The sequence below is a fragment of the Rosa chinensis genome, chromosome 7 (genome assembly GCF_002994745.2).
Source record: "Rosa chinensis cultivar Old Blush chromosome 7, RchiOBHm-V2, whole genome shotgun sequence".
Classification (NCBI taxonomy): domain Eukaryota; kingdom Viridiplantae; phylum Streptophyta; class Magnoliopsida; order Rosales; family Rosaceae; genus Rosa; species Rosa chinensis.
The window spans coordinates 10241371-10254866 of NC_037094.1; the positions used below are offsets into that span (position 1 = coordinate 10241371).

Here is a 13496-nt window from a genome sequence, read left to right on the forward strand (position 1 = left end):
GGTCGTATTCTGCATTCGTATTAGTCTAGAAGAACATTTAATGTGTTTGGATTGATGTGTGTTAAATTCTTTATATCATAAGATGGAGTAGAGACTTAGGCTTCTTTTGGTTCATGGAAGGAAAATCAATTCCACTGTCTTTCCTATGGGGATAAGAAATTAAAATTCATGTCAAGTTTCATTTCTTATGTTTGGTAAAGCAGGGAAAACATTTAGGAAAGACCATTTGATTTATCTTTCAGTGTTTGGTTGGTGCAGGAAGGGAAAGCAAAAATATATTAATGTTTCAAAAATACATTAATTTTGGCAAATAGCGCATTTGAGCATGAATATTGTAATTCAAAATTTTCGTAATAAATACTGGGAAATGAATGATTCAACTCGGTCAAGAAAATACTTCTAAAGTTTATGTCTACCAAACAAAAATAAATAAATGACGTTCCTTTCCTGATTCCTCAAATCCGTGAACCAAACATGGCCTTTATCCACAATGATTTCAGAAATCGGGCGGTAAGATAGGAATGAGGTGAGAAATGATTTCCGGGCGTTTGATCCTCCCCGTACACGACACTTCCTATTGCCAAATCAAATTAAGAAAATTTAAGCTTGTCAAACTTGATTGAAGGGTTCCATGACCATTCAAATATTATCGTTTAGTTGTCTACTTTGTTTGATATCTACTCTTGTTGGGGAGTATGTTGAATAATGCCACTCCTTGGGGGTGAGAATTAAGATAGAGAGTGAGTGAACATATTTGTGTAATTCGGACGGATAAGTTGGTTAAAGGACCGTTGAGAACAACACCGCAAATAACAGACTCAAAAAGCTTTGAACTTTGAAGAGACCAGACAAGAGTCTCTAATCTCTAAATGGCGTCAATGGCCTTCGGTCTTTCCTTAGCTACATTATCTTCTACCAACCCTTTACATTCTCACAAAAAGACCACCTCCATTTCCAACCTCAAATCCCATCAAAGCACCTTACCATCTTCTCTATTGGGCACAAAAGTTCTCATTAGCAAGACACAGAGACCAATAATAAGAACACGTCATTCTCAGGTCACTTGTTCAGTTGCTTCTTCTTCTTCGACTCTCCCATCGGCTCTTCTATTTGACTGTGATGGCGTTCTTGTCGATACGGAGAAAGATGGGCACCGCATTTCTTTCAATGAAACTTTCAAAGAGGTAACATTTGGAGCTTTGAGAAATTCATTCAATTCTACAATTGGGTTTCCTAGTTTTGCTTGGTAAGCTCATAAAGATGTGAAATTTCAAGAGAAGATGGAATTTTTCAATCTGGGTTTTTCATTGTTGAAATGATCTTGTGATAAACTAGCTTTAGTCTTTTGATTGAAATTATTGGTACACCTCAGTGACTTAGACGAATTGATTGATGAACAGAAAGAATTGGGGGTTACTTGGGATGTAGATTTGTATGGCGAATTGCTCAAGATTGGAGGTGGAAAAGAAAGGTAAGTTGCCTAATCTTGTTACATTTCTTTTTAAACTATAGAGTGAGTAGGTTTAGATTGTATGTCAGCCAACATCTAATCTGTGGAAGAAGTATGATTTGGACTTGTATTCAAATGGTTCTGGTATATGTAGGATGACTGCCTATTTTAACAAGACGGGTTGGCCGGAAAAAGCTCCAAAGAGCGAGGAAGAGAGAAAAGCATTCATAGCTTCACTGCACAAGCGAAAGACTGAATTGTTCATGGCCCTCATTGAGAAGAAGTTGCTGCCTCTTCGTCCGGGCGTTGCAAAGTTAGTTACCATCTAATCATCAAAATCCTTTGTGCAAAATTTACTTCTTAATGTCTTGTGTCGTATGTTTCTGTTGCATATTCTTGTTCTAATCTAATCTTCAAAATCCTTTGTGCAAAATTTACTTCTTTATGTCTTGTGTGTTATGTTTCTGTTGCATTTCTTGTTCTAAGATTTGGATTTGATGAACAAGTTAGAGCAGCTCCACCTATTTTCTTCGTAGTTCTGATCATGCATTATGAAATCATAGGGGTTATATATATTTCCTTCTTTCCTAAGTCAGCCATACAAGTGAATGGCATTGATGGTTAAGACTCGAGCAAAACTGCTTTTAGACAACCAACTATATAAGACTACTTAGCATTTGCACTTCATTCTTATGAGGGCAATAATTAGATAATGGTTCTGATAGGCTAATTTTTTCTGAGTTCATTTCTGACTTTCAGATGTTGGGTTGTTAATTTTCTCTAATCAACTTGTACAGGTTGATAGACCAGGCTTTAGCAGAAGGAGTTAAAGTTGCTGTGTGCAGCACTTCCAATGAGAAGGCGGTATGCTTAATCAGGTTTCACTACTTAATGCTTGCATAATTGGGTTTCTGTGACAGATGATAATTTCCTGCGCTTGGGTGTGTATATTCTGTACATGTAGTATGCAATATGCAAGAAATAATAATTTTTGTGTTGGTCAGTTTCATAACATAACTCTTCAGATGTTTGAAAACCTATCAGAGCATGAATTGAAACTATGAGATCTGGTTTCGTCCTTCATATGTCTCTCTTATCAGCCTGCACTTTATTTAGACCATGAGGTTAAACAGTTGAAGCCTTTATCATTTTCTTGTTCATGGTTTGTTTAGCTTAAGATATCTTCTTAGATTCACATTTATTCAGCTTTGCACTTTGTTTTTGTTGTTTGAATCATATTCTCAATTTCTAGGTATCTGCAATAGTTTCTTTCTTGCTGGGACCAGAGCGGGCAGAGAAAATCCAGATATTTGCAGGAGATGTGGTTCCCCGAAAGAAGCCTGATCCAGTAATCTTTCATACCTCATGTTGATCTAATGTAAAATTATATTTAACTCCACATGACAAAGCACTGGTGTAGTTCTATAGTGCCAGGTTTCTAGCTAATTACTTTGATTTCACTATTAAAACTCAAAAAAAAAAAAAAAAATAAAGGGCAGTATTAGCTACTGAACTATTTTCATTCTTCTAAGCAGGCCATCTATGTATAACATATTGAATTATTGTTGTTTTGAAGAAATATTTTAGTTAACTTTACAAGACAAAAATACACTACGGTTGTTCTTTTAGTTACCTATATATTGCAATTGCGAGCTACTTTTGGTTCACTCAAACACTTTCAATTTACATTGTTAATTACTAAATTATATTAATTTCTCTTGACAGGCCATCTATGTATTGGCGGCTAACACGCTCAATGTTGATCCTTCAAGGTACTGCAGGAAAAGAAGGCCTGTCTAGTTTAGTAGTTTTTGTGCTACAGTAGCCAACATGATGAGAATTTTTGTTTTTTGAACTATATACTTTCTATATGATCTATGTGCTGTCCCCATTTTTGCTTAGGATGCCCTACAGGCTCCAGATATATACCACAAACAAGCTTCCAACTTTTTGTACTTCTTACTTAAAGAACAGATGCCATCTTCATGAAATGTAATTTGTTTTTCCTTTTCTAACAGTTGTGTTGTGGTAGAGGACAGTGGCATAGGCCTTGCAGCTGCCAAAGCTGCTGGAATGAAGTGTATAGTAACCAAGAGCGGGTAACTCATTTTTACTCATGAATAAGAATGCAGTGTGTTTCTACTCACCAATTTCTTAATCAGGATGTTACACTATCAATGTGCATTGTCATATCAGATAATATTCACACTTGTTGGATTGCTACTTCGCTTGGCTGAGTTATGTTAGCTAGTCAAACTCAGCAAATTTCTGGGCCTCCCAGTGTGTAACATTTTTCTTCTCCTCTTAAATTCTGGTTCCAGATACACAGCCGATGAAGACTTTCAGAATGCAGATGCTGTCTTTGACTTCATAGGAGATCCCCCAGAGGAGCAGTTCGACTTGGCATTCTGCAGAAGCCTTCTCAAGCAGTATGTGAGCTAGCCCATATCGTTCACAGTAATCATTCCTATGGGCTAAATTTCACATGACGCCCCTTTTCCTTCTTAAATTCCTTGTGATGGTGATTTGGCTTAGATATATAACAAAGCCATTATGTACTCGATCAGTAGTAGTTCTGATGTAGATATTCTGAATAAAGCACAAACTGCCTTTTTCTCAGGCAGCTCTATTATAAGGAGATTCTACTTTATCAATATAACCATTCCCACATATCAAGAACTTTAAACAGTATTTTTAATGTTTTGTACTAAACTCTAGTATTGCCAAGGTTGTAGCGGGGGTTTGTAATCAAGCAGGGTGAGGCAATCTTCGTCTTTTCATTACTATCTAGCACTTTGATTAGGATTTGAAGTCTCATTAAGCACACCCGGATTCCTTCAGTTACCACTACGGGCCTCAAAAGTTGAGGTTGTTCAAGTACAATGATGACGGATACCTCCTTGGGTTTGTGATTTAGGTTTCGGGTTAGATCATGAAAAAGCCACTATAGTGGTAGTTCTAGTGTAGAATTTCCCAGCTATGCAATCCAGGTATGAATCCTTCACGGTCCTTCAAAATCTATTCTTTAGAAAAGCAGGACTTCATCTAGAGTCCCGCATAAAAAAAACTGTAAAAAATACAAATATTTATAGAATTGTTGTAGTATATATGAAACATGTTGTATTGTTCATAGTATAAAATGTCTATGTCATGTATAAGATAGGTATTTTAGGTATAATGACTTGTGAGTCAAGCTTTATGCCAATGGGGAACAAGTGTGGCAATCATCATCATCACAACCACAATGTGAAGCTGCAAATGAAGAAGCCACAAGGAGAGGCTACAATTGAAGATGCCATCAAGTTGTATCATTATTTACTTCAAATTGTATCCCTATAAATACCTCCTTTGAATGAAATGAAAGACACACTTGAATCTCTCTCTCTCTCTCTCTGTGTCAATTTACTTATCCTTAAACACGTTATCAGCACGAAATTGCTCTAGAATTAGGATCAAAGTTGAGAAGAGAAGAGGTAGTTCATAATCCAATCGAAGCCATTTTCTCAAACTTACAAAAAACCTCCAAACCCTAGCTCATATCAAAGCCCTTGATTCAAGAAGCCCAGAACCGGTTTCGGAACCTCCAGAACCGGCCGGAAACCGCCCGAACCGGCTGCCGGAAGAACTGAACCGCTGCCGGACCGCTGTCGAGTCCTGCCGAGCTGCTGCCGAGTCCTGCCGAGCAGCTGCGCAGAAGGCCTGCCTAGCATCTGCCGAGCTCCTGCCGAAGTGCTGCCGAGCTGCCTGCCTACCCCCTGCACACCTCCTGCCGAGCTGCTGCCGAGCTGCCTGCCTACCCCTGCACACCTCCTGCCGAGCTGCTGCCGAGCAGCTGCCGACAGGCCTGCCTACCCCCTGCATACCTCCTGCCGAGCTGCTGCCGAGCTGCTGCCGAGCAGCTGCCGACAGGCCTGCCTACCCCCTGCCTAGCAGCTGCGCAGCAGCTGCCGAACTCCTGCCGAGCATCTGTCGACACGACTTCCCGACAACTTTTCCGGCGACTTTTCCGGCGACTTCCGGACACTTTTCCGGCGACTTTTCCGGCGACTTCCGGACACTTTTCCGGCGACTTTTCCGGCGACTTCCGGACACTTTTCCGGCGACTTTTCCGGCCACTTCCGGTGACTTTTCCGGCAACTTTTGGGCAACTTTTTCGGTCATTTCCGACAACACTATTTCAAGGTATTTTTTACTAAAAGTTCCCGCTTTTGAGTTTTTATTTATTTTCTCCTCTTTTTCTTTTTTTTGGGAACTTACAATTAAAAAGCGGAATTATAGAAATTCACGCTAAACGAACTAAGAGCGTTCGTGGTCAATGAACTAAGAGTGTTCATAATATCCGGACTAAGAGCGTCCGCAAGCATCGATTTATGACCTTACTAAACATCATTGTTTCGGTCTAATCCAAATATTTTTGGAAATTGATTTCTTGGTAGCATAGCTCGGAAATCTTATTAATTTAGTTTTTCGTGGAAGTTTTAAACTCCGAAACTAATACATCTTTTTCTTCTTATTTCAAGGATGTCGAATGAACCTAGACTCGATTTCCAAATCCTTGACTCAACTGGTTCGGATTACCATAGTTGGAGAACCGACGTTGAGAACCATCTCACATCAAAAGGGATATTGCCCATAATCCAGGCACCAAACGCGGGCCTTGTGTTCCAACGAACACCCATAAAGCATGCACAAGCAATTATCTTGATGCGACGCCATATGGACAAAGCACTCAGATTAGAGTATATGTCCATCAAAGATGCAAGGGACCTATGGGTAGCGCTAGAAGAGCGCTTTGATAATATCCAAGATTCCCTCCTCCCTGACTTGAAGATTCAATGGAACAATTTACGCTTCTCCGACTTCAAGTCTGTTGCTGAATACAATTCAGAAGCTCTTCGGCTAAGAGCCATGCTGAAGTTCTGTGAAAAACCTCTCACAGAAGAAGAGCTGATTGAGAAAACTCTCTCCACCTTCCCCGTCGCAGCAATTATACTATCAAAGCAATATCGCACTGAATATAATGCTGGACGACTTACGAAGTTCAATGAACTTATCAATATTTTGTCGGTAGATGAGAAGCACGACAATATCCTTGTAAAGAATTATAATTCAAGGCCCGTAGGAACCAAAAGCGTTCGTGAGGCGAATTATAATGCACCCAAGAAAGGGCGCAAGGAGCGGTACCCTACTAATAAGGGGCATGTATACCCTAAAAAGGGAAATGACGGACGCATGGGTCCATACAACCGCCCCAATAAGGAAGGAAACCGCAACTTTGGAGCGGGCACACGTGGTGGCAAATCCACACGTGGGAGAGGAGAATATAACAACACCATGGGCCGTAACACTGTGGGCCGTGGAGGTCGCATAATACGCCGTGGTAGTAGCAGCAACAACCCGCCTAGGGAATATCCACAACGTGCACCTCAAATAAAGAAAGTCAATCACAATGACGTGTGTCATAGGTGTGGATCAATCGAGCATTGGTTTAAGCAATGCCAAGCAAGTACACAACTAGCTGCAAGCTACAAGGAGTACAGGGAAATGAGGGAGCAAGAAGCTCACCTTGCTGAAGAAGATGATGGTGAAGATGTAATTCTCACCATAAAAGACTTCAAAGCTGGAAATGAAGAGCACGAGGATGCCGCAGACTTTGATTAAAATAGTCTTTTCTATTTTCCAATAAAACGGCAAATGTGCCTTAGTCAAATAACAATTGTATTGACTTTTTTCTTATGTGGCGTACTCAATGAAGTATGATGTCTAGGCAAGTAATTGAGATCATGGTACTTAAGCGAGCCTCGCTCCACCAACATCTCTATACTTACCTGGTCATATTTTATTGAAATTACCAAACGGATTGAGCAATTACAATTTGTATAAAGTTTGATTTTATATTGGAATAAACTTTGGAAACTTTGATGTAATCATTGACTATTTTCCCTATTAATAAAGTATCGCATTATCAATGTCATTGACATGTGTTAATATTCCGAACTTTATTTTTCAGTATGTCTTCGGGAGAATTGGAATGCCTTCTTGATAGTGGCACCACACATACTATATTACGACATAGGCAATTATTCTTATGGATGACACCTAGTCAATCTTCAGTGACCACGATGGCAGGACCATCTCAATTGATTCATGGTCGTGGACCAGCTCAATTTCTATTGCCGAATGGCACAAATATTAATGTCGCCGAAGCTTTATATGCTCCAAGGGCTGGAAGAACCCTATTAAGTTTTAAAGATATAAGAGCCAATGATTTTCATGTGAAAACACATTGTGAGAATGGACAAGAGTTCCTTTACATCACCTCTAATAACTACGGAAATACACGAGTATTAGAGAAACTCACGTGTCGCTCTAGTGGATTGTACGCAACCACTATTAGAGTCATTGAATCCAACCATGTCATGAATGAAAAATTATGGGATTCCGACACATACAGGCTTTGGCACGACCGTTTGGGACACCCAGGTCGTGATATGATGATCCGTATATTAAAAACTTCACACGGACATCCATTCTTTAAAACAAAAAGGAATACGAACCAAAAAGAGGTTCAAAGAATTACTTCTAAAGCATATCATTCGTTTTGCAAAGCTTGCTCTTTAGCAAAAGTAGGATCGAGACCATCCTATGCAAAAGACATTAAAGAAAATATACCATTCTTACAAAGAATACAAGGTGATATCTGTGGACCTATCCATCCAACTTGCGGACCATTTAGATATTTTATGGTGTTGGTTGATGCATCGACACGTTGGTCACATGTCGTGCTCCTATCCACAAGAAATGCTGCATTTGCTAAACTCCTAGCACAAATTATTAAGTTAAGGGCTCACCACCCTGATCATCCTATTAAGTCAATTCGTCTTGACAATGCTGGGGAGTTTACATCAAAAACTTTTGATGATTATTGCATGTCCATTGGGATCGAGGTTGAACACCCCGTCCCTCATGTACATACCCAAAATGGTCTCGCAGAAGCTGCCATTAAAAGACTTCAAATGGTTGCTAGGGCATTGGTTATGCGCACCAATCTCCCTATTTCTGCTTGGGGCTATGCAATATTACATGCAGCTGTGCTTATTCGTCTAAGGCCCACTGCCACCCAACCTTTTTCTGCATCCCAGATGGTGACTGGGTATGAGCCTAATGTCTCACATTTACGCATATTTGGGTGTGCAGTCTATGTGCCAATTGCGCCACCACAGCGCACTAAAATGGGTCCTCAAAGACGACTAGGCCTTTATGTTGGCTATGACTCCCCAACCATAATCCGCTACATAGAACCCTTGACAGGTGATCTATTTACCGCTAGATTTGCGGATTGTCACTTTGATGAGACAGTCTTCCCGTCTTTAGGGGGAGACATGAACATAACTAATGTTCAACAAAAAGGACAGGAATTGTCGTGGTTTGTCCCCACTTTGTCTCATCTTGATCCCCGAACTGCACAATCTGAAAAAGAAGTGCAGAGAATTCTCGATCTTCAGAACGTAGCAGAATCGATGCCTGATGCGTTTTCTGATATCGCTAAAGTGACGAGATCACACATACCTGCTGCAAATACACCTGCAAGGATTGATGTCCCTAAAAGACATAATGCCATCTCAAAAATACATGAGAATGGCGCCAACGTTCCCTCTATGGGTGACACATTGGCTAGGCCCACGGCTCCTGCCAGGAAGCGCGGGAGACCTATAGGTTCGATGGATTCTCGCCCAAGAAAGAAGGCGAGTTTGGCACAAAATAATAATCCATTAATCATAGATATGAATAATCCATCTCACGAGAATATTCCGGATTATGGTTATGTCCAAGAGACACCATTGGGGGACGCTCCAATGTCAGAACCAACTCCAGAGAATAGAGAAATCTCCATAAATTACAATAATGTACATGAGATGATGGATAGAAATTCTATGGCAATTGATGATGCGTTTGCATATCATATTGCAAAAGGAATCATAGAATATGATGATATCGAACCTCGCTCTGTTGAAGAATGTCAACGAAGAGCGGATTGGCCTAAATGGAAAAATGCGATCCAGACTGAATTGGATTCACTAACAAAGAGACAGGTATTTGGGCCTATAATGCTGACACCACCAAATATAAAGCCTGTTGGCCATAAATGGGTCTTTGTTAGAAAGCGTAATGAGAAAAATGAGGTGATGAGATATAAAGCCCGCCTCGTGGCGCAAGGTTTCTCACAACGCCCTGGAATCGACTACGAGGAGACATACTCTCCCGTAATGGACATTATAACGTTCCGCTACCTTGTCAGTTTGGTAGTTTCCGAAAAACTTGACATGCAGCTTATGGATGTAATTACAGCATATCTCTATGGGGATCTAGATTCAGAGATATATATGAAGGTTCCTGATGGACTTCAATTACCAAAATCAAGTGGCTCTAAACCACGGAGCGCGTTTTCAATAAAATTAAGACGCTCACTATATGGATTGAAACAATCCGGACGGATGTGGTATAACCGTCTAAGTGACTACTTGATTGGAAATGGATATATTAACAATGAAATATGCCCTTGCGTGTTCATTAAAAGAACAAGTTCCGGATTTGCAATTGTAGCAGTTTATGTCGATGACATGAACCTAATTGGAACTCTAAATGAGTTAAAGGAAACTGCTAAATATTTGGAATCCGAGTTTGAGATGAAAGATCTTGGGAAAACACGGTTTTGCCTCGGAATAGAACTCGAGCACCGTAGTGATGGGATTATGATCCATCAGTCAGCATATACTCAAAAATTACTAAGGCGCTTTAATGAAGATAAAGCAAAGCCTGTAAGTACTCCCATGATCGGCCGAAGTCTTGAGCCCACAAAAGATCCGTTTCGTCCAAAGGATGAGGACGAAGAATTATTAGAGGCTGAAGTACCCTATCTAAGTGCGATAGGCGCATTATTGTATTTAGCACAATGCACAAGGCCAGATATCTCATTCGCAGTGAACTTGTTAGCTCGACATAGTTCTGCGCCAACACGCCGCCATTGGATTGGCATAAAGACAATCTTTCGATACTTAAAAGGTACGATTGATATGGGCTTGTTTTATCCCTACAAAGAGAAAATAAAAGACGGAAGATTGGGATCAGACCCTATGAGGCAAAAAGCCACCTTCCGTAATACAGACGCCGGCAACACCATCCATGGTGACCGACGTTCTCCTCCTCCCCTCCATCAAAATAAAAATAATGTTTTGATGGGCTTTGCTGATGCAGGGTATCTCTCTGACCCCCATAAAGGTCGCTCCCAAACAGGTTATGTCTTTACCATGGGAAGCACGGCGATATCTTGGAGATCTACAAAACAGACACTTGTCGCTACTTCCTCAAATCATGCAGAGATTATTGCTCTACATGAAGCTGTGCGTGAATGCATATGGCTAAGGTCTATAAATAGACACATTCGAGGAACTTGTGGTTTGAAGTTTACCACGGATAAACCTACATGCATTTACGAAGATAATGCAGCTTGTATTGAGCAAATGAAATTAGGTTTTATCAAGGGTGACAATACTAAACATATATCGCCGAAATTCTTCTACAATCAGCAACAGCAAACACTTCTAAACATTGAAGTAAATCAAATCCGATCAGAGGATAATGTAGCGGACTTATTTACTAAGTCGTTACCAAAAACCCCTTTCGAGAAACATGTGAAGAGTATCGGATTAAGAAGATTATCCGAACTCTCAGGGGGAGTCTAAATCAGGGGGAGTATCTAGAATCATACTCCACGCTCAATGCGCGTTGCACTCTTTTTCTCCTTCGACCAAGGTTGTTTTTTCCCACAGGGTTTTATTACTTGGCAAGGTTTTTAACGAGGCAATTTCGAAGCGCACGGCTTAGACAAATACTATCAACATGAAATATCCAAGGGGAGTGTTGTAGTATATATGAAACATGTTGTATTGTTCATAGTATAAAATGTCTATGTCATGTATAAGATAGGTATTTTAGGTATAATGACTTGTGAGTCAAGCTTTATGCCAATGGGGAACAAGTGTGGCAATCATCATCATCACAACCACAATGTGAAGCTGCAAATGAAGAAGCCACAAGGAGAGGCTACAATTGAAGATGCCATCAAGTTGTATCATTATTTACTTCAAATTGTATCCCTATAAATACCTCCTTTGAATGAAATGAAAGACACACTTGAATCTCTCTCTCTCTCTCTCTGTGTCAATTTACTTATCCTTAAACAAGAATTTACTTCTTAGTGTCTTGTGTGTTATGTTTCTGTTACATTTTGTTCTAATATTTGGATTTGAAGAACAAGTTAGAGCAACTCCACCTATTTTTTTTTTTTTCTGATCATGCATTATGAAATCATAGGGGTATAGTTCCTTCTTTCCTAATTTGCCATGCAAGTGAATGGCATTGACGGCTAAGACTATAGCAAAACGGGTTTTAGACAACAAACTATTTAAGATTACTTAGCATTTGTGCTTCATTCTTATGAGAACAATAATAAGATAATGGTTTTGGTAGGCTAAGTTTTTCTCATTAAATTTCTGACTTTCAGATGTTGGGTTGGTAAGTTTCTCTAATAAACTTGTATAGGTTGATAGATCAGGCTTTAGCAGAAGGAGTTAAAGTTGCTGTGTGCAGCAGTTCCAGTGAGAAGGCGGTTCGGCTGAGTTATGCATGTTAGCTAGTCAAACTCGTCACTCGTCCAATGTGTAACATTTTCTTCTCCTCTTAAACTCTGGTTCCAGATACACAGCCGATGAAGACTTTCAGAATGCAGATGCTGTATTTGATTTCATAGGAGATCCCCAAGAGGACTACTTGGCATTCTGCAGAAGCCCTCTCAAGCAGTACATGTGATCATATAGATCTAGTTCGTAGTAATCATCTGTTCCGAAAAGCTAACTTTCACATGACGCCTCTCTTCTCTCTTAAATTCCTTGTGATGTGATTCGGCTTCGATATATAAGAAAGCCAGTATGTACTCGATGGGTACTAGTTCTGATGTAGATATTCTAAATAAAGCACAAACCACCTTTTTCTTAGGCAGCTCTATTAGAAGGAGATTCACACTATTAATATAACCATTCCCACATATCAAGAACTTTAAATGCTGTTTATAATGTCTAGTTCTAAACTCTAGTATTGCCAAGCCTTGTAGTGGGGTTTTGTAACCAAATCAGGTGAGGCAATCTTCGTCTCTTCATTACTATCTACCACTTGGATGAGGATTTGAAGTCCATTAAGCAAACCCAGAGTCCTTAATTTACCACTACGGGTCCTCTGTCCTCAAAAGCAGAGGTTGTTCAAGTACAATGATGATAGATACCTCATGTTTGTGATTTAGGTTTTGGGTAGTTCTAGTGTAGATATTCTCCGCCATGCACTAGGCTTAAAACTGTGCATTTAATCTCAAGTGTCAGTTTCACTTATCCTTCATAATTTAGATGAGCAACATGTTTATTTAAGTCCCACATCCGCAAAATTATAAACGATATAAATATTTATAAGGTTTATATTAGCTTTTATTATTGCCGAGCCTCGTAACGGAGGTTTGTAACTAAGTAGGGCATTAGATTGATGGATGTATGATTGAGGTTGGGTTGGGTGGGTGAGGCAATCTTCGTCTCTTCACCACCTACCCTTTGGCGGTGAAGTCACTGAGCACAACCCCCATCCGCTACGGCGTGGGTAGCAATTTGACAAAATTACATCAAGCTCATCTCCAACAGAGTAGCTAAACTCAGTTTTTAGCTATATATAACTATTTCTAATGCAAAATTCAGCTCCAACAGACTAGCTATAAGTAAGTTAAATTTAACTATAGCTAAAATGGTTAGCTATATTTAGCTAGATTATTCTACATAGCTAAAGCAAAAGTTATATTTCTCTCTCTTCTTTTGTCCACATGTCAGTTTACGATTTGGTAAAATATAGTTATTTTTTACAAATAGCTACTATTGCTGGAGCAACATTACTAAATCAATAGTTATATTTCACAGCTTTAGCTAAATTTAACTAAAAACCAATTTCTACT

The 13496-nt window shown here is 39.7% G+C and overlaps 2 protein-coding genes across 3 annotated transcripts; both read left to right on the top strand.

Moving 5' to 3' along the window:
- Window positions 1-756: 756 nt before the first annotated feature.
- LOC112175372 (CBBY-like protein) lies at window positions 757-4141 on the top strand. 2 transcript variants are annotated; one of them, XM_040509839.1, is made up of 8 exons: window positions 757-1246; window positions 1373-1471; window positions 1605-1763; window positions 2248-2314; window positions 2703-2798; window positions 3176-3222; window positions 3469-3549; window positions 3772-4141. In XM_040509839.1, exons 1-8 carry the CDS (start codon window positions 870-872, stop codon window positions 3890-3892), a joined length of 1047 nt encoding a protein of 348 aa, XP_040365773.1. In that variant the 5' UTR covers window positions 757-869; the 3' UTR covers window positions 3893-4141. The 2 variants fall into 2 exon arrangements, with proteins under 2 accessions (XP_040365773.1, XP_024168812.1); XM_024313044.2 differs by having other exon boundaries at window positions 760-1184; window positions 1401-1471.
- Window positions 4142-5589: 1448 nt separating this feature from the next.
- Window positions 5590-7181, top strand: LOC121050391. The gene is made up of 2 exons (XM_040510132.1): window positions 5590-5632; window positions 5971-7181. The coding sequence occupies exon 2, from the start codon at window positions 5972-5974 to the stop codon at window positions 7109-7111; it is 1140 nt and encodes a 379-aa protein (XP_040366066.1). The 5' UTR covers window positions 5590-5632; window position 5971; the 3' UTR covers window positions 7112-7181.
- The last annotated feature ends 6315 nt before the right edge of the window (window positions 7182-13496 follow it).